The 20,494-nt window shown below is 36.5% G+C and overlaps 1 protein-coding gene across 1 annotated transcript in view; it reads right to left on the bottom strand.

Annotated features, from left to right (window-relative positions):
• The window catches only part of NIPBL (NIPBL cohesin loading factor), a 164,043-nt gene that overhangs the window by 87,262 nt on the left and 56,287 nt on the right, over positions 1-20,494 (bottom strand). The window contains exons 2-5 of the mRNA XM_058170118.1: positions 6,416-6,560; positions 5,082-5,247; positions 1,836-1,966; positions 391-490 (exon numbers count right to left, since the gene is read on the bottom strand). Coding sequence (XP_058026101.1) covers positions 391-490; positions 1,836-1,966; positions 5,082-5,247; positions 6,416-6,479 — 461 coding nt within the window. The 5' untranslated portion in view covers positions 6,480-6,560. The remainder of the gene's footprint in view (positions 1-390; positions 491-1,835; positions 1,967-5,081; positions 5,248-6,415; positions 6,561-20,494) is intronic.

Below are 20,494 nucleotides of genomic sequence, written 5' to 3' on the forward strand. Positions count from 1 at the left end.
AGTCTTTTAACATTCAAAAGATAAAATGTATGGTTCCAATTATTCAGGGGTTTGAAGGCCTGGTATCACATATGATTTACAGACAAATTACTTATACAGATTATGTATGGACAATCACAAAGAAATCTGATCATTCTTTATTGATATTATGTAAATCCTCATATGCGTATTAGTGTGTTTGTGTGTATAAGGCGGCTTTCGATCTCTAAACAACGATTTACTTTTTTTCTATTATCATATAAAGGCAAAGTTTTAAAATGCTAGAAATGCATCCCAATTATTGTATCATGGTTTCAGTGAAGTATAAATCAAAACAAAACAAAACAAATTAAATATTTTTGTTACAGACCAAAAGAATCACACTTCAAAATCTGAAAAGATGATATATACCTTGAAGGACTATGAGAGATAGTGGTTTGCTGATAATTGGAAGATGCAGGACTACCATGCATGGAATTCTGAGAAAGTTTGTACTGTGGCATCATCATTCCTTAAAAAAAAAAGAGTAAGATTGTTCTGAATTATCTATTTGTTAGCTTTATAACACAATTTTAACACAATAATTATGCAAAAAAGTATGAGCAGCACATACAATGACAGCAGAACTTTGGAAGAGAATTTTGGAAGAGGCTTCTTAAAATTCTTTATTGCAAATAGGAGGGACTTACAGAGAGTAGGGTAACTGGGCTCAGTTGTCCATTTAAGTTTATTTTATACATATGTATCTCTTTGTGTGTTTTTTTACATGCACACACAACTTTAAGAAAGAAAATAAAAACTAATAGTAATTAATAAAGGATGAAAAAAGAAAACAGAAAACCAAGTTAAAAGAAAAAGAAAAGAAGGCTACAAAGAAGTAGCCTTTGATTTTCATTACAGCAGTTATAAGAACAATTATAAATTTATGTCTTGCTCTATGGTTATAAAATAATTCTAATTTTTGTATAATATATTCGGTCTAATCATCAAAACCATAACTCATAAGTTCAAGTTTCTCTGTTTCTTGCAAAAAAAAAGTATATAACAGAATTCCAGTCAGCAATATGTATAGATATTGTATTTTCCATTCCTCATTGTGAGTAGTACTCAATCTTCCCATCTTTGTGTTTTCCATTTAGTTTTCATAATAAATCTTAGTTAAATATGATGTCCAACACAATCTATCCATATACTATTAAAACTCCCATGTAACTTTTACAAAACTCTTCATGTGTAACCTTTAACTGGGTAAAACGGCACACAGTAAAACATTTTGAACCAAGGTACCTCAAATGGGCTAACTTATCTATTTGAAATACCTTACCCCAACTGTGGGACCCGTCACTTCCATGGAATTGAAATTTGGCAATTTTATAAAACATATTGGCATAAAAATTATCAGAAAGCATTCTATGATATAATATAAAATATCACATAATATTTGGTGTGGACAATTCCTAATGTTCAATATGGGTTACTTTCAAGGCAGATACATCTCTGAATATCTCTCTGAATTTTTAGGAACTCTTCCAGTGAAGGCAGTACATTAGAAGCTCTGCAATTGTTGAAGGCATTTGCTTTAATGTAGATTTTAACATGTAAGACCATGCCAAAGTGACTTTTTTAGGAGTACTGCACTTAGTTGAAAGGGATCATTATTCTGTTATTAGTCTGGATAAAGGTTTTTTCCCCCCAAAGTCTTAGGGTTAAATGGCTAGAATTGTATTGAAAACAAAATAAGCCAACAAATTTAAAAGTATACCTAAAATCCATTTGTGCTGTCACACCAGAAAGATAACAAAGTTGATTAATATTTTCTTTAGAAAATATAGTGAAATGAATAAAAACTCTCTCACCACTTTGTACCCCGTATCTGTTCTGCATGCTTTTTTCCCTGAAAACATTAGGATTCCTTGCCAGGACAGCCTGCAGCAAGACTGGTATATCTCCCTCTGGATCATCACTGCCAAGGTTATCTTTCAATTCTCTGATGTAAGATACAGAAAACAAAAGAGTTACAGGAATATGTGAGTATATTGTCCAGCATGCAAGCTATTAATTAGGACACCCATAAAATATCATTTTTCTGAAATGGAAATGGTTTCTTCTCCTTCATGGTGTGTAGCATGAAATAAATACCGTATACAGGACCCTGGAATTTTGTTCACAAATTGTTGCAGTCATAAGTTGGGGCATTATGAAACCAGACTTGTTTTTGTGGCCATTTTTACCACAGTGGTTAATCGAATCGTGTGGTGGTTAAGCAAATCCATTCTCCCAAATTAGTGATTTTTGCTGGAAACTAACAAAAAAATAGCAAATTGTGAACACGTGACTGCAAAACACTGCAACTGTCATAAATGCGAGCTGATGGCCCAGCAATAAAATAAGTTGTAACTCTGAGGTCAGATCATACTACTTTATTTTAAGTCACTTGTACAGTAACTTTGAATGATCATAAATTGAGAACTATCTATATTTAAATTCTATGAAATACAGCACAATTGTTTTCATCTTAATACAATAGGTTCTCAAACTTGAAGCAACAGTCTCACCATTATTAACTCTCCTATTAAAACACTTGATCAAGAAATAACATTGCTCCTCTTAATTTTGCATTGTTCTAAAAATGTGTTAAAAATAGCATGTAATAACACACAACTATAAGATAAATGTTGACTAATTTGTTTAAAAATGAAATTTCACCATTTTTAAAAGAGCAAGGAACTTCCAGTGACCTATTTAAGATTCTACGTATGATTTTTTTCAACTAATCTAGTTATAAATAACAATATTTACAACTATTGTAATTTTTTTAAGCTAAGGAAGATTGACTGTCAATATTTCAGTGATTTTTAGTACACTGATTGTGTTATCTTTCTGCATCAGCCTTAACCAATAGGAATTTATGTATTAAATTATTATGCTTTGAACAGTACTTAAATGGGCCATGTTTAGGGGGAAAAACACCTCTGGCTATTGACAATTAAGCAGTGAGGTTCTACAGGGTTCCATTCTTTTTCATTTCATTTAATATCTATATAAAGCTCTTGGGGGAGTTATAAGCTGTTGGAATTAAGGCATGATAATAATTGATGCTACTCATCTCTACACATTAACATCATCTGAATCATCAAAAACTGAAAAGCCCTTTGACAGATGTCTGAATGCTATAGTGGCCTGGATAAGGCTCCAAAAAACATAAGGTAGGACTACAGAGAGACATGCAGAAAAGATTTTATCCAGGTTTTATGAATACTGTTCTTTCTGGACAAGCTTTATTCTTCCCCCCAAGGGTAGGTGTACAATCTGTATTGATCCCAGATCAGGGATGGCAATATTTTTTGTTTTGGGGGGACAGATAAAAGTTTGTTTTTTGAAACTTACGCTCAGATTCTGAAGTCTCCAAAAGACGTACCTGTGATACAGTTGTTGCCTAAAAACTCAGGAGCCCCATGCTTAGCATGCAGCTGATAAGTACCTTTGAATTTTAGTGTTTTTAAACAGGGCCCTGGGCATGATATTGGAAATAATTTGGTTAATTTTGCATTTATTCTCTTGCTTAAAGAGTGGAATAAAGTGACAGAAAACAGTATCACCAGAAACTTATTATTTTGCCACCAAATTTCAACATACAATCCCAGGACAATCTAAAAGGCTATAAGATATATGTATGGAAGAGATGATTATTTTGTGAAGGCACAGGAAGATATGTTAACATCCTTATAGCACGTTGTAATGGAATTGATTTGATGAGGTTTTTTGATTTTATGTTTAAAAATAAATAAAAATTTTCAAAAATAAATAAATAAAAGGGACTGGGAGCTACTTCAGCCTATAGATATTTTTTTTAACTTCCTCAAGCTATTTTTATCAATTACAAAGGATATGGAAATTCCTGAATATAAGGATTGGTTAACTTCAGAACTGAATTACTATAATATTCTTTTATAATAGTTCTGTCTTTGAAATTGGTCTAAAAGTTAGCTCTGGTGCAAAATACCCCATCTAACTTATAAGGGAAGTAATTCACCAGGACCATACAACAACTTTTCTTAAGGAGTTCAAGAACTAACAATTGTTACTAAGTTTTATGAACTGGGTAAGTAGTAGCTCTATACTTTGTGCATTTGTCTGGATTTCAAGAACAGCACAAGTGTCTTCTTAGTGGTACTACATTTGCCAGGGATTTCTCTGAAGAAACCTATAATTGACAGAAGTCACAACTGTGGAATGAAACCTGTGTATCTGAGTTGCTAACTGAATCTGAGTTGCTATATATGTTATTGCTGTCTGGAATAATTTTGGACTAGTGATTTTAGCAATCTAGAGAGCTAGTTTGGTCTAATGGTTAAGGCACCAGGCTAGAAAGCAGGAGATCGCAAGGTCAAGTTCCACCTTAGCCATGAAGGCCTGTTGGGTGACTTTAGGCCAGTCATTCTCTTTCAGCCCAACCCACTTCACAGGGTTGTTATTGTGGGGAAAACAGGAAGATGTGTTGGATATGTTCGGTTCCTTGAGTTATTTGTAAAAATACTAAGGAAGGAATATAAATAATTTTATGTCTCTAATATGATTTTGAACTCTTTTGAAATCATTACATATTTCATATTTATAAATTAATACCTTTATGTGTAGTCTATTTCAGAGCTCTAAAAACTACACATCTAACCATTTTCTGAGATCCAGCGCTTCAGTATTCAGTATTATTCAGTAAAGCAGAACAAAAAGATGCTGAAAATCATGCAGTAATCACACTATTACAACATTGGTGTTGCAATCTATTACATTACTTTCCTCAACTGGTTAGTGTTTTGTTACTCACTTTTCACTAAATCACTAAGGTATAGCCTTTCATTCAGGACCTCAAGGCATCACATGTTAAGTGCTCCTTCCTCCTGCGCTGCTCCACAACAAACACTATTAACTACATTGAGCAACAACAGCAACAAAATCTTACTGGCCCAAAATAAAAATAAGCTTTTTTGTGAAAGTGGATTAGAACTTTGTGTTTCTACAACCTAGGCGGTATCAATAAAGTGTCTTTAATATTTCTACACATATAATAGTCAGCTTTAAAATGCTTTGCTTTAAATACATACATGTGATCTGTTGACACCTGGTTGAGGCTGTGTACAAGTTGTGAAACCAGATTTTCATCCCTACAAGCCAAAAGACAGTTCACCTCCTCTGCAATTCGTCCATTAAAGAGCAGGCTTTTTGTAGTTGTGGCGGGCAAAGGTGATGGAAGAGGCAGCTGATTCAAAACTGTTTAAAATAAAACATTATTCCATCAAAAAAAATCAGCATTTCAGAAAACTTTTTCTCCCATATAGCATTCCTGCAATATTAAATACTGTGAATCAGACCACTTCTGGTAATAATGCCTCTGACACTAGTAACTACAGATAGTCCTAAACTTACAACAGTTCATTTAGTGACTGTTCAGTTAAAACGGCACTGAAAAAAATAACTTATGACTGTTTTTCACACTTAAACCATTGCAGCATTCCCAGTCACATGAGCAAAATTCAGATGCTTGTCAATTGATTCATTTATGACTTGTTGTAGTGTGCAAGAGTCATGTGATTCCCTTTTGCGAACTTCTGACAAACGAAGTCAATGGGGAAGGCTGATTCACTTAACAACCATGTGACTAACTTAACAACTGCAGTGATTCACTTAACAAATGTGGCAAAACTTACTTAACAAATTTCTCACTCAGCAACATAAATTTTGTGCTCAATTGAAGTATTGATACTTCTGATACTCAGCCTTCCCCAAATTGATATTCCTGCTGGGAATTCCAGAAGCTGTAATTCCAATGTGCCCAGAGAGCATCAACTCAGCCTGTTCTACTTCCATGTTACATGTTACTATTCTCTTCTTTTGCATATTTGTGTATAGCAATCAAGTGCCAGAAAATTATGCATCTATTATGCATCAAGAATTGGCCAGTTATCTGTTATGCTTGAATCAATGCCTGGCACAGAGCTTAAAAAATACTAGGCTGGGACTTCTTTACCATCCAGCGCACAATTTCCACTGAATAATTTCTAAGATTTTTATTGGATTTTTATTGGTCACTTTAATTGCATTTTGTAACTGAAAAGTTAAATAACTTCAAATTATAGTATTTCTCTGCCAAGATTGATCCAGGGGTAAAAATATTATGTTGTAACACAGTTGCATATTTTGCTCTGTTGTCAAATTGGGAATTTAAAATTACAAACTATTCATCCCTCTACCCAAGAAAAATAAGGTAAGAGGTGTTTTTTTTTTTGGGGGGGGGGGGAGGCATACACACATTTATTATTTTACACACACACACACAAGAAGCATGTTCCAAAGATATTTTGATATAAATAACTTAAGATAACTATATTAAGTATAACTATATTAAGTTTTAATTTTAAAAACTTAGAAGGATACTTACGATCAGTAAGACTAGCAATCCCTGCAAGAGTAGTGATGGGAACATGAGGCATATCCCCATTCATCCTGAAGTGCTTGGGATGGTGGTGCTTACACACAGATTTTAGTTCGGGTGCCAGCTAACATTACTTCCCATCTCCCACACACTGGAATGAGAAAGAAAGATTCTATTTGCAAAGCAAAACAACATTTAAATGTAATTGTACAGAGTTTTATTTAATATTCAATATAAAACAAGACTAAGAAAAGTAAAGTTTGCATAAAGTGAGAGGTCTATATGATCACTATAAGAAAAATAATTGGGGCAATCATGTAGATGTTCATATGATGTCACTAACCCTTCTGGATACAGCAGTAAGAGATAGTTCAATAAAGATCTGGCACAGTACATTATTTTAGGAGTTGTTTGTATAACCAGAATCCTGTTCTCTATTAGAACGATAGCAGATAACTAACACAGCAGATAATTAGAATCACAGTGGTCCCAGTACTGCAGAAATATTTTGTATTATTGAAATCTTTCCAGCTCACATTGTCAATAAACTTTATGTAAATAGGTCTATTTATCTGTCTATTTATCTGCTAGATTGGGAATAAAAACCTGCTCCCAAAATTTATTATATTTTTAATTTTATTTGAACTCATTAGTCTTGTATTTTAGGGATCTCTGAATTGTTTTATTTAATAGTAAAGTGGTGGCTCAGTGGCTAAGACACTGAGCTTGAAGATCAAAAGGTCGGCAGTTCAGCGGTTCAAATCCATAGTGCCGCGTAACGGGGTGAGCTCCCATTACTTGTCCCAGCTTCTGCCAACCTAGCAGTTTGAAAATACATAAAAAATGCAAGTAGAAAAATAGGGACCATCTTTGGTGGGAAGGTAACAGTGTTCCATGCACCTTTGGCATTTAATCATGCTGGCCACATGACCATGGAGATATCTTCAGACAGCACTGACTTTGAAACGGAGATGAGCACTGCCCTCTAGAGCGGGAACAACTAGCACATATGTGTGAGGGGAACCTTTATCTTAAAAGCAATTATTTTTCAAAATAAATTTCTATAACAAGGAACATACAAAATAATACTTCTACAATCATAAAACAGATGTGTGAACTTCATCATCAAATTGTTTTGCAGTTACATTGGATTGTATGGGTCATGCATTCATCATGGTCCCTATATTGACTTCCTGATGGATATAGATTTGGTCTCTCGGCATGTGTGAAGCAAGGCAAAATCATTGAAAACAATGACAGAAGCATTCCAGAAATATGGTTGGACTTGATGTCAAATAATTTGTGAATTAGATATGCTAGTTATTAAAACACTGAGCAAATGCTACTGAATGCATTGGAATAAAGCAGTAATGGCTAATCTTTTCTGGACTGAGTGCCCAATGCATGCACATCCAAACCCCAAAGTGCAATGTGCGTGCACCCCCCACACATGCCCCACCCCACACATGCACCCCGCCCCCACATGCACTTGCGGCCCCCCACATGCACCCCACTCCGATGCATGTGCACATGGCTCTCCCCGTACACACCCCATGTGCATGCAAGGCAGAGACCTGACGACCAGGTGGCCGGCAGGAGGTACACGCATATACATAGTGGAGCTGAACTGGGATGACAGCTCATGTACCCACAGAGAGGGCGCTGCGTGCCATCTGTTGCACACATACCATAGGTTGACCATCACAGGAATAAAGCATATATGCACAGGAACCCTTTGGGAGAATTAGGATCATGCTGATGAACCTGCTGAATTCTTTTAAAGAACTGAGGACATTATGCAAAGTTTCTTCTATTTATTTTTTTCATAATTAGTCTGAGTTACTCTATGTTGAAATATAACTGTTTGAATATTCAAGCTGACAGTCTAATTTATATTGATCCAAGGAGAATGTGTCTGAACTTCAGGGATTACTTGTGTAGCTCCCATTTCTGCTATAGAGCTTATCCAGATGAGGATGAACTTCCTATCAGACTGACCTGTTAGACAACAATAACAATCCAAGAAATTATGTAATATCTGGGCAAGTTACTTACATAAACTGGCTTGTTAATACACAGTCCTGTGTTATATCCATTCATTTAGTGACTATTCAAAGTTCCTGCACAGCATAACTTGAGATGAAGAAGCTGGTGTATTCTGCCATTACCCACTATTGCCTCCCCCCCCCCCTGGCCACTCCAGCTGATCCTCACTGCCTTCTTTGCGTTGCCTCTCCTCTGCTTAGACTTCACTTAGAAGTCTAAGAATTGCTTTTCTATGACATAATGGTTACAGCTTCTTAAATGATTCTAGTGGTGCTTTTAAAGCATAAGCATTGACCAGTCTAGATACAAGAAAAAGCATACTAAAGATTGATAATACATTAACTTCTAAATCATATGCTTGTTATTGGTCTATTTTAAGACTGACTTTAAAAAGTGAACAAAACAATTTCAGTTCAAAAGTCGTCCTTGCTTAACTAGTGCCCTAGCGACTTTTCTAAGTTACAGCACTGCTGAAAAAATAACTTTCTGACCAACCCTCACACTTACAATCATTGTAACATCTTTGGATCATGTGATCAAAATTCAGGTGCTTTGCAACTGGCAATCATTTACAAGCATCACGTTTCACAGTCACACGATTGCTGTTTGCTGCTTCACAACAGCCTATCAACAAGCAAAGTCAATGGAGCCAGCAGTAAAATAACAAGTCGCATTAACAGCCATGAGTGGATTGGTTAGTGGCGGCAGTGGAACTGAGGCGCTAAATCTGTAGCAATCACGTGATAGCTCACTTAAAAACTATCACTTAGCAATGGAGCTGTCAATCCCAGCTGTGGTAGTTAAGTGGGGACTACGTGTATAATATTGTAACTTACATTAAAATGTTACATATATTAAAACATATTAAATAATAGAATATGATATTATAAAAAGTTGGTGGGTACTTTTACTTTATTCTTGATCAATCTTCCAGGTAGGAAGCTATTATTACATTGGTATCCTGCTTCCTTTGGGGAGCAAAAAGTGTCATACGTAGTAGTGTCTTCCCATTTTATCCCCATATCAACATTCTCACGTTGATGAACAATGCTAGGCTGAAGGATCATCAATGATGAAATGATTTGCTCAATGATTTCCATTATTGAATGGCAACTTGTATAGTCTCAGTATAGTACCTCCACACAACAATGGCTTATTATAAAAAAATAATTAGAATAATAATTAAGGATTTTAAAAAGGTGAAAATATATGTGTGAAACCTGATTGTTTTCTCTGTCAGTGTAGAAGTCAGAAATAAATTCTTGTGGATTAGTGAGACATCGGATTAAATGTGCTTCAACATCTTTTAGAATATTTTAGAACAAGAAAGAAACAACTAGTATATTTTTAAAAAAAGAATAAAGATCCAAGAAACTTGATTAAGAGTAGCAATATTAAAAATGCTCATGAAACTTAATTTGTGGTAAGTTAGTGGCTAATTACTAATTTCCCATCCCATTATCCAACTAACTATACACATTCATAAGCTAAAATTTATCTATGTATATATTTGTCCACAAGAGGGCGCAAAACATACTTTCAGATAAAGTATACTTTTTGTCTATAATATTTGCTGTATTATATTCAGAATTCAACAGGTGAAATGTAGAAAATACATCATACGTTTGATAAAACTTTATGAAAGTCAGCATTAAGTCAGTTTTGTAAAAAATAGTAAACAGCAGCTTAAAATACAAAAGCTCAGGGTGCGTATATTAAAAAAATCTAAATTCTGTGGTTGAGTTTATACAATAAATAAAATCACATACACACACAAACACACAAAATATAACATGACACAATGCAATACAATACATATAAAACACATACACAGTCAGATTAAGTGCTAGTGGACATTCTGTTACTAACCCATTAGTTTTCGCATTTCAACTCATTTTAATGAAGAGTAAAAATGTAGCTAATTGTTCCCTACCTACATTCGCTTATAATGCAAATTCTGTTATTTGAATACAAAATGTTCAGAACTTTATAATGGAAATTTCAAAAAATATAGGAAATAGCAATATTTTTAAAGAAAATTAATTAATGGGAATTTCTGCTGCTTTGATTTAGCACAACTTCAGCAACACATATATACATTATTTTCTGTTAGACAACTAAGATTTTCCTTTCTATCATAAATATTAATTAGGATATTATTTTCTGCCAGCTATATTGAAAAACCAGGTCCACCAAGACTTTTCTTTTATCCCTTTGCCTTTTCTATGTTTTAGAATTGTAATCTTGCTAAACGTCCTTCCTGATTAACTAGTTGTATGTTATTGTTTGCTTTTGGCTGAGAAGCAAGATAGAATTTTGAGGGGGGAAAATATTTTATATTTGATTGACTAAATAAATACAAAACTTGAGAAACAGCTCAAAAAATTATCTCAGGTACAGGCAACCTGCAAATAATCTGCTATGTCCAACTACTGCTGTGCATAAAATAATTTATTTATATTTCGTATTTCTTAATCACCCATTTCCCTCATATTATATATTGGACTACATAAAAGTAAGCTACACTGAACTAAGCAAATTATTTCTAAGTAAACAAGCATAAGAGGATATTGTAAAATGACAAGAAATGAGATGGGGAAATCTATGTGGAATAAGCAACTATATTAACCATCTGCCTTTAGATGCAACTGTACAACTTAATTACTCACACACACAAAAAGGCATGCTACCAATATTATGATAATCATGGTTAACAGTAAGACATTAAAACTGAATAGAGGAAGTATAATCCTGGAAGACAGAAGACTATAAATGCAGGAGGCCTGCCTTATTTGCATTAATTGATATATTAATTGGGATAAATTGGGATATATTGAATTCTAGAAAGAAAAAAGAACACATGTATTAAATATTTTGTAATATGTGACTGAAAGGTAATAATCTTCTTTGCAATCCTGTTACAAAGGAATAATACTCTTGTTGTTTGGTCTAATCCCATAATGACCATTGGCACCATTCATTACAGAGCTTCACAAATTAATATTACCCATGGTAAATCCTTAGATTTTTTTCCCTATTTTGATTTGTATTCCCAATCTATCCTTTATGGCACTGCTTTTTGTTAGGTCAGACTATTTTTTTTCCTTTGTGTAAAGACAGATGCAAAGAATTAATTAAGCAGTTCAACTTTCTTCCTGTTGCCATTTACTTCCTTGCCATCATTTCCCATTAGTGGACCAATTGTTTTCTTGACTTTTTTTCTTGTTTTTTACATGTTGAAAGAAAACTTTTTTTTTACAATTGTTGCAAGTCTTAGTTCTTTATAGATCTTCACTTTCCTGACTTCATCTTTGTAGATTTGAGCTATTTACTGGTATTCTGCTTTAGTTATGTGTCCCTCTTTCTATTTTTTATTGTCCTTGTTGTCTTTCAGTTTATTAGAGTTCTTTAGGCAACCATGCTGGCTTCATATGGGAGCTCTTCTCTTCTATATTCATGAATAATCTGTTTTATTTCCCACTGGTGCAGAGTTTGTTTCCCAATTGAGCATAATTAAAATCACCAATTACTATTATAGCATCCTTCTTGCACACCTAAGCTAACGATTAGCAAAAAGTTTATCTATATTCTCTGTTTGGTTGGGTGGTCAACAGTATACAATCATGGTAATGTCATTCCTTTTTCTTTTTATATTAACCCAAATGCATTTAAAAAGGTTTTCATCTTTGGGGTTTTTTTGGGGTTTTTTTGTTTTTTGTTTTTTTGTATTTCTATAGAGGTGTATGTAGTTGTTTCTCATATACCGGATGTGACCTTATTGATTGCCAGATTGATTTGGCTGATCTGACAGGTGATTTACAACCGGTCCTTGCACCTACAACTGCTGCAGCATTCCCATAGTCACAAAATCAGAATTTGGCCTGTTGGCAACCGGCATGTATTTATGATGGTTTCAGAGTTCTGGGGTCACATGATTGCCATTTGCAACTTTCCCAGCAGCTTTTGACAGCAAAGTCAATGGGGCAATCTGGATTCACTTAACGACCGTGTGATTCACTGAATAACTGCAGTTTAACAACTGTGGTAAAAAAAAGGTCATAAAATTAGGCACAACTTACTTAACAATCGTCTTGCTTAGGAATGGAAATTCTGGTTTTAATTGTTGTCATAAGTCAAATCAAATCAAGTTTATTACAGTCAAAGACGAAAGACCAAAGTCAGTGGCTAACATATAAGTTAAGTTTATAGTTATTCAGAGGATTTCCAATACATTTAAAGATGAAAATGGTAAGACAACACCTATCCACCTATCCACTCTAGATGATTTCAAATCACCGGGACTAGATGGTTTGTATCCCAGGGTTCTAAAGGAGCTGGCAGATGATTTTGGAACCATTGAACCATATCTTTCAAAAATCCTAGAGCAATGGGGAACTACCAAAGGATTGGGAGAACTGATGTGGTTCCAATCTTCAAAAAAGGAAGAAAATGGATCCAGGTAACTATAAATCAATCAGCCTAATACCTGATACCTGATTCCTAATACCTAGGAAGATCCTGGAAAAAGATAATCAAGCAATGGATCTTCAAATACCTAGAAAGAAGCAAAGCTATTACTACAACATACATTTCTCAAAGACAGATCATGGCACAAACATTATTGCATTCTTTGACAAAGTGACTAAATTAGTGGACCAGCAAAATGCTGTGTACGTAATATATTACGTATTAAGGCATTTGACAAAGTAGACCACAACAATCTATTTCTTGGTAAGATAAAACAAATTGGATGGACAGTACCACCACTAGATGAACTTGCTCTAAGTTCAACTGCACTCAGCATATGGTTCTCAATGAAACTACATCTAATGGAAGAAAGTATGCAGTGGGATACTTCAAGGTTTGGTCTTGGGCACAGTATTTTTCAACATCTTCATAAATGATCTAGATGAGAGGATGGAAGGGGAACTCATCAGAAAACACCAGCGGGGGGGGGGGAATAATCAATACTTTAGAACGATGGTGAACCTATGGCACATGTGCCGGAAGTGGCATTCCTCCTCCGACGGCCGGGTCTGGGAAGTCTGTATCAAGCGTGGCCACGAAGCCTCTGCAGCTTTGCCAAATTCCTTTCAGAGTTCTCAGGGCAGGCAGGAATCCAAGGTGTGACTTCAGCAACCAGATGAGACTTTGCTTGACTCAAGGAATGCCAAAAAGCAGATCCTTTATATAGGCCATGGGGTGTGGCTCCATGTCTCAGCACTTATCCAGGCCTGCCTCTCCCTTCCTTTTGCTGACGTCGCCTCTCCATTCTCCGGAAGCGGGGATCCGTCCACTGTATCTTTCCGTCCTCCTGGTCTGCTGCCGGCAATTCTAGCTCGTGGCTGGCTTCGTGCTCACACGCTGTAGGAGGGAGGTTTGTTTGCTCATTCTGTCCGGGCATGGTGCCAGGGCTGGGGGCTGGAGTCATGCCAGGCCGTTCCTCTTCACTATCAGACTCTGGCTCAGATAGCAGGAGATGGGAGGGGCCCAGCTGCGGAGAGAAGGGCGGACGAGGCACAACACCATCTCTCTGGGCACATTGCTCTTCTAGGTTCTGGTGCACTGGCCAGCTGGTCTTCACATGTGTGGGAGCGCCAAAAAACAGAAGAGCAGCCGCCCAGTGTGTATGCGTGCATCAGGCGGCTGCTCTCCTGGTTTCTGGTGCATGCATGCGCCCCAGACAGCTGGTCTTCATGTGCGCATGTGTGCCAGAAACTGGAAGACCAGGTGGCCGGGGCACATGTGCACGCCGGAAACCAGGAGACCATTTTCCCAGTGCGCACATGCACACCAGGTTTTATAAAAGCAAGAAACTTAAGTGATTGCGGGGATGATGAAACAATCACAAGTATGAGGACTAGCATAAGTTAGTTTTTCCAACACCATTGTAACTAAACTATCTTTACACAAATGGTTATAAATCAAGGACTATCTGTAGAAGTCCCTGAAGAACCCAAGCATGAATAACATTGATATTATTTTAATAAAAACAAATATGCAGTTAATGTGCATTTTCCACATTTGTTATATTAATGCTTTGATTTTTAAAGTACAGAGTCTGCTTAACGCAATACTTAGACAACTAAGCAGGAAAACGTTATTCAGTAAAATAGTTATAGATATGTTCACTTTAACTTTCCAAACACAAAAGAAAAGGTGATTTGATTATTGACAAAAATGACGAAAAGAAACAAAAAGCCGTATGTTGCATTTCTTAGTTTAGATGTCAATAAACATACCAAAAAACCTTAACGTTTAAAATTGTCCTTAAAACAACCCAATGGAAAATTTTAGACCTGATTCAGACATATATAACCAAGTTATAGAGATGGCTGACTGAAATATGTCAAGTTAATAAAACTGTGCATATTCTGTCCCCCACCTCAGTCCGGGAGGCACATGAACTGACTCAATTAGCCAACAACTTAGTCCACGGCAACTATCAGCTCTGGCAGCAAACCAGCGTTCGTCTGCCAAGGTTTTCTTATCTCCTTGATGCCGGTGTCGCAGAGCTCGTTACCGGAGCAACCAGGAAGTCAGGAGCAAACAGCAATTCAGGCCAAATGCTCACTCAGATAGTTCACCTCAAGCGTTCTCCAGTCAGTTGATTTGTTCATCACGAAGTAGTATAGCAGCCCCTCCTGCTTTTATTCCCTGTGGGGTGTGGCTCCATGATTCAGCATTTTCTAGGCCTGCCCCACCCCTGCTTCTGTTGTTCCCGCCTCTCTTGTCTACGAAACCTGGGATCTAACCAGGGTTGATTGTCCACAGCTGGGTCTGGAAGCGTTTCTTGGGCAGGGGGAGATACAGGAGAGAGAAGCCTCATCACCTCCTCCACCTGGCCTGCCTCTGGCTCCTGGAGCTGAGCCAAAGAGACCGGCCCTGCAGAAGGGAGCCCTGACGGCCCTTCCCCCTCACTCTCTGAGTCACTTTCTGGCAGGGGGCCAGGCCCTGGGGTGGCTGGAGCCACAACAGTGCATTGAAAGCATGAGAAACAGCAAAATTTAGAATTATGTACCTACTTTTATATATTACTTATACTAAACGGGCCCCTTTAAAGAAACCTTTCACAACAATAAAATGTTGCTGAAGTTAATAAGCAGATAATTCAGGTAATGAGAGAATAAGAGTTTATACATATAATTGGGATTTACAATGAGGTATCTTGAAATTGGAAAAACTGGAATAAACTAAGGCAACATGATTACAAAGTCAGAAGAGACAACTTAGGGCAGAGGTTCCCAAATTCAGCTCATGAAGTTACAGATTGTTCATTGATACCAACCTTTTATTATATGAAAATAATTTAATACTATGAATAGTAACAGTAATCAAAAAACTGTCTATCCCAGATCCATGGGAAGAACCTGATAGATGGATAAAAATGTCAAATACAGTCTCTAAACATTTGACTGATTTTATAATAAACTATAATGATAATAATTGAAGTACATCAGATGGTTGAAGAAAAAAAAAGAGCAATGGAAGTACAGGTACTCATCTTATGACCACAATTGAGCCCAAAATTTCTGTTGTTAAATGAGAGACTTGTTAAGTGAGTTTTGCCCCATTTTATGACCTTTCTTGCCAGTGAATCATTGCAGTTGATAAGTTAATAACCTGGTTAAGTGAATCTGGCTTCCCTATTGACTTTGCTTGTGAGAAGGTCACAAAAGATGATCACATGACCTTGGGACACAGCAAGTGATAAAGAAGAACCCCTTACCAAGCATTTGAATTTTGATCACATGATCATGGAGATGCTGCAAAAGTTGTAACTGTGAAAAATGGTCATTTTTGAGTGCCACTGTAAATTTGAACAGTCACTAAATGGACTGTTGCAAGTCGAGGACTAAGTATAGGGAAGAAGATGCAGTATACCAGAAAGGCCTGTTGAGTACTGGAGACACCAAACTGGCCTACAAGAATGATCAAATGACGAACTGAAAAGAGGCATGAAAAAGCAAAGCATTACATGGTCAGTACATTAAAAAATAGCAGAAAAAGGAGATAATAACAACGGCAATGGCTAAGAGCAGAAAAGTTGAAGAAAGAGAAAAGGACTAATTCTGTATGCACAAGACCAAGCCTTAAGAACAAACGCATATAAAGTCAGAACTGAGAAGACAGGAATAGTTAATAAGTGCCATCACTACAAAGTAGCTCATCTAGTAAGCTGTTGCAAGAAGATTGCAAAGACAGATTACAAACAACAGCATGACAAGGTAACAACAATGGTGGTTTGGAAGATCTGCAAGAAATACCATTTGCCTGCAAGCAAGAACAGGGACAGTAAAACAGAGAAGTAATAGAAAATCAAGAAGCTAAAGTGTTTGGAGACTTTAGAATTCAGACAACCACCTGAATTCTATAAGAATTCATAAGAACCCGTAAGAAGCCAGACCTAACTGTCGACAAGATAGACAAAAAACATCCGGATAGTGGAAGTGGCAGAACCTGGAGACAGCAAAATAGAAAAGAAAGAACTACAGAAGACAACAAAATATAAAGACCCGCAAATACAAGTAGAATAATTATAGCAAAGGAAAACACAGATAGTTCCAATAGTAACAGGTGCCTTGGGTGCAATTCCAAAACAACTGGAGCATCACTTGGACACCATCAACATCACCACCTTCAACTGCAAAAGGCAGCTTTACTTGGAACAGCTTACATCCTGCGACCATATACCAACAAGAACTTCCTATCCCAAGTTCTTGGGAAGGACTCAATAGGTGGATAAAAATGCCAAATCCAGTCTGAATATTTAGCTGACTATAAAACCAACTCTAATAATAATAGACGGTGATGATGACAATGACGACAACAACGATGATCAGGAAGTATTTTTCTGATTTTGTTTGTTGAGTTGCCTTTTCAAATGTAACAGATGGTTTAATAAATATCTGCTGATTCATGAAGATGTTAAATTAAAAATAAAAAGTTTGTGTATACATCCATGTATTACCATACTTCTTATTCGCCTATTTACATCAATCTAGATACTAATCTTAGTTTCTCTAGTTCTTTTTCTTATATTTCCCAATCCAGAAATTGTTTAATTTTTCCTAAAGCATATCAAGTTACAACAAAAATTTAGCTGTCATAGGCCTCGTCTCCTGCAAGAGGAATGCCACTTTCCCTATATATAGTCTTAAAGAAAGTAGATTTTTTAAATTCAATAATTAAAATATACAAAAGATATATTTTTCCAAATATATAAAATGATTACTAAGTAAAACTATTTTTGACATAACTGATAATATGGTATAATTTATTTGGATGCATCTTAACCAATTTCAAAGACGCTGCATTTCAAGTTATGCATCTCAGAAATGCTTTGCAAAGACTGAAAGATAATAAACTTTTTCCAAGTTGGAAAAGTAAGCATTTGATTTGAAAAAGTTAGATTATCTGGAATAAAGGATCTACAGTAGCTATACTATAGAACAGGGGTGTCAAACTCAGGCCTAGGGGCCGGAAACAGTGAAGAAACTACCCTGGAAACAGCGAAGGACTGGCCCGTGGTGCCTCTGCTAGTGAAAAGGGAGCTTGGGGAAGCCATGCACAGCCCTCCCAAGCTCCCTTTTCATTGGCAAAGGGCTGCAGGAGGCCGTCGCGGCAGAAAATGGAGCCCGGAAGGGCCAATGTGGCTGAAAATGGTGAGTGACATCAAGCAGGCCACTCCCACCTTGGTCATGCCCCTCCCCAAGGTCAAACACAACTCTGATGTGGCCCTCAATGAGATCGAGTTTGCCACTCCTGCTATATAACTAAAGCACAATACGGCATCCTCCTCTTACTGTGACAGATATACAGCACATCTTGGGCTTTGCCAACTTTTACAGAAAGTTCATTCAATTTTGCTGAATACACCTTTGCATTCAAGTTAAGCCTCTCTTCACAACTTTTAAAGAAGGAAAGGAAGTTTGATTGGACAACACATGAGCCATAGGCGTTCCAAGAGTTGAAACTAATCTTTTTCTTTCAAAGTGCCCCCTTCTTCTCCATAACTCTGACAACTCCCAGCAGTTTATGGCCAGACCAATGCTGCTGTTGGAGAAGTACTACTCTAAGCTATAAAAGAAAGAGGGGGGACATATTACGGTATGTCTTTTTCTCTTGTGTTACCATACATAGAAAGAAACTAAAAAAGATTTAACAAGGAGTTGCTAGCAATCAAGACAGCCTTCCAGGAATGGAAGCAGTGACTAGGAAGAGGACATTTCCTGGATTGGTTTGCACAGATAAGAACTTGGAATTGATGCAAAACACAGTCTCTTAACCCAGTCAAATTATACAAAGCCAATTTTTCTCTCAGGTAAACTATAAAATGCATCATGCTCTAGACCAGTGATGGTGCCCAAAGCACCCAAAACCCCAAAATGCAATGTGTGCACAGCCCCCCACATGCACCCCACCCTCATGCATGCCCGCACAGCTCCCCCACATGCACTTCACCCCTACGCATGGATGCGTGCCCCTCTGCACAAGCCCCGCCCCCGCATGCGCCCCCGCACACGCCCCGTCCCCACGTATGCACGGTAGAGACCCAAAGACCAGCCGGCCGGCAGGAGGTGCGCTCACATGCACGGCGGGGGTGAATTGGGGCAACGGCTCACGTGCCATCAGAGAGGGCGCTGTGTGCCACCTCTGGCACGCGTGCCATAGGTTCGCCATGATGGCTCTAGACTGAATGTATTACAGAACTGAAGGTTTTGCCTAAATAATGAGATGCTGTCTAAATGAACTTGCAAAAAATGCAATTTTAGATTATGGCTTAATCAATGAAGATGATATTGGACCATACTGCATGTTGTTGGAGATATGAAAATAATTCTTCATTAAAATACGTTTCAGTTATTATATTGTGAGAAGTCATTAGTCTTTGGTGCAAGACTTAATATTTTTGAATATCCATATTCTTTTCAACTACTTTGTATTGAAATTGACAAATGGAAAACAGAAATGGATTCTCTATGCTGTTTGGATTCCTGGCCCCAATTATATACCAAATTGATGGCTTTATATTACTTGTAGTCTATAAACAATTTGCATTCAGATTATGTATAAATGTAATGAGGTCATCCTTTATTGAAATTATTGTGTAGAATCTGATATACATATATCAAAAGTCCTTACATTATTTTGTTATTGTTTTGTTTCTTTTTATTTTCTTATTGCTTCTTCTATTTAATTAAAAGCATTATATCCTGTTCTACTTTCAAAAAAAGCATAATAGACAGATGCTATTGCTAATATTACTTTCACAAATTAATCTGATACAAATTTTCAGAGTAAACATAGTAAGCGTTTTGGTTTCATACTGCAATCTAAAATTTCAAAAGGGATTGCTTCCAAGTTATTCAGATGAGGAGAGGTCAATGAAAAAGTTCAATGATCTACTGGTAGGTCTCAGGGTGATTTTCAGCATATCAGCAAATGCTTGTGACTTTTTAACAGTGGCAATCATGCATTGTTATAAATATTTACTTATGAGTACCACTTTAAGTTAATGGAACTTAAAATTGTTAAAATTGTTGTTAAAATTGAAATATTTGGAAGAAAATCAGGACCAGATTTTTCAAGAGGCTGGATATCAAGATCTGTAATGGTACTAAAAATAAACCCCCAGTCTATCTTGAATTCATAGATTATATATGTACCAATTAGTCAGTAATTTGCAGCTGGTTCCAATTCACATGCTCTAGGATTGCAATAGTAATATAGATGGGATGATTTTAAACTTTGCCAATGAAAAAATCTAACAAAGGATTTAATACTTCTGGGAATATGCCAGCACACACACACATACAGTTCGTTTATACACAAACATAGTGTAATTGAAAACTAACTAATGCCCAGGGTTAGAAAGAAGTCATAGTATTATCCAAAAAAGGATGGTGAGGAGGAGGAATCTTTACTTGAGTTAATGCCCAGTCCATAAAACACATTGTATATATAAAATTTACCTATTAGGTAAACAGAACTGCCAAACTGCTGGGTATGTTACATATTATATAATAAAAATTGGCT

This window comes from Ahaetulla prasina, chromosome 2 (genome assembly GCF_028640845.1).
Source record: "Ahaetulla prasina isolate Xishuangbanna chromosome 2, ASM2864084v1, whole genome shotgun sequence".
Lineage (NCBI taxonomy): Eukaryota > Metazoa > Chordata > Lepidosauria > Squamata > Colubridae > Ahaetulla > Ahaetulla prasina.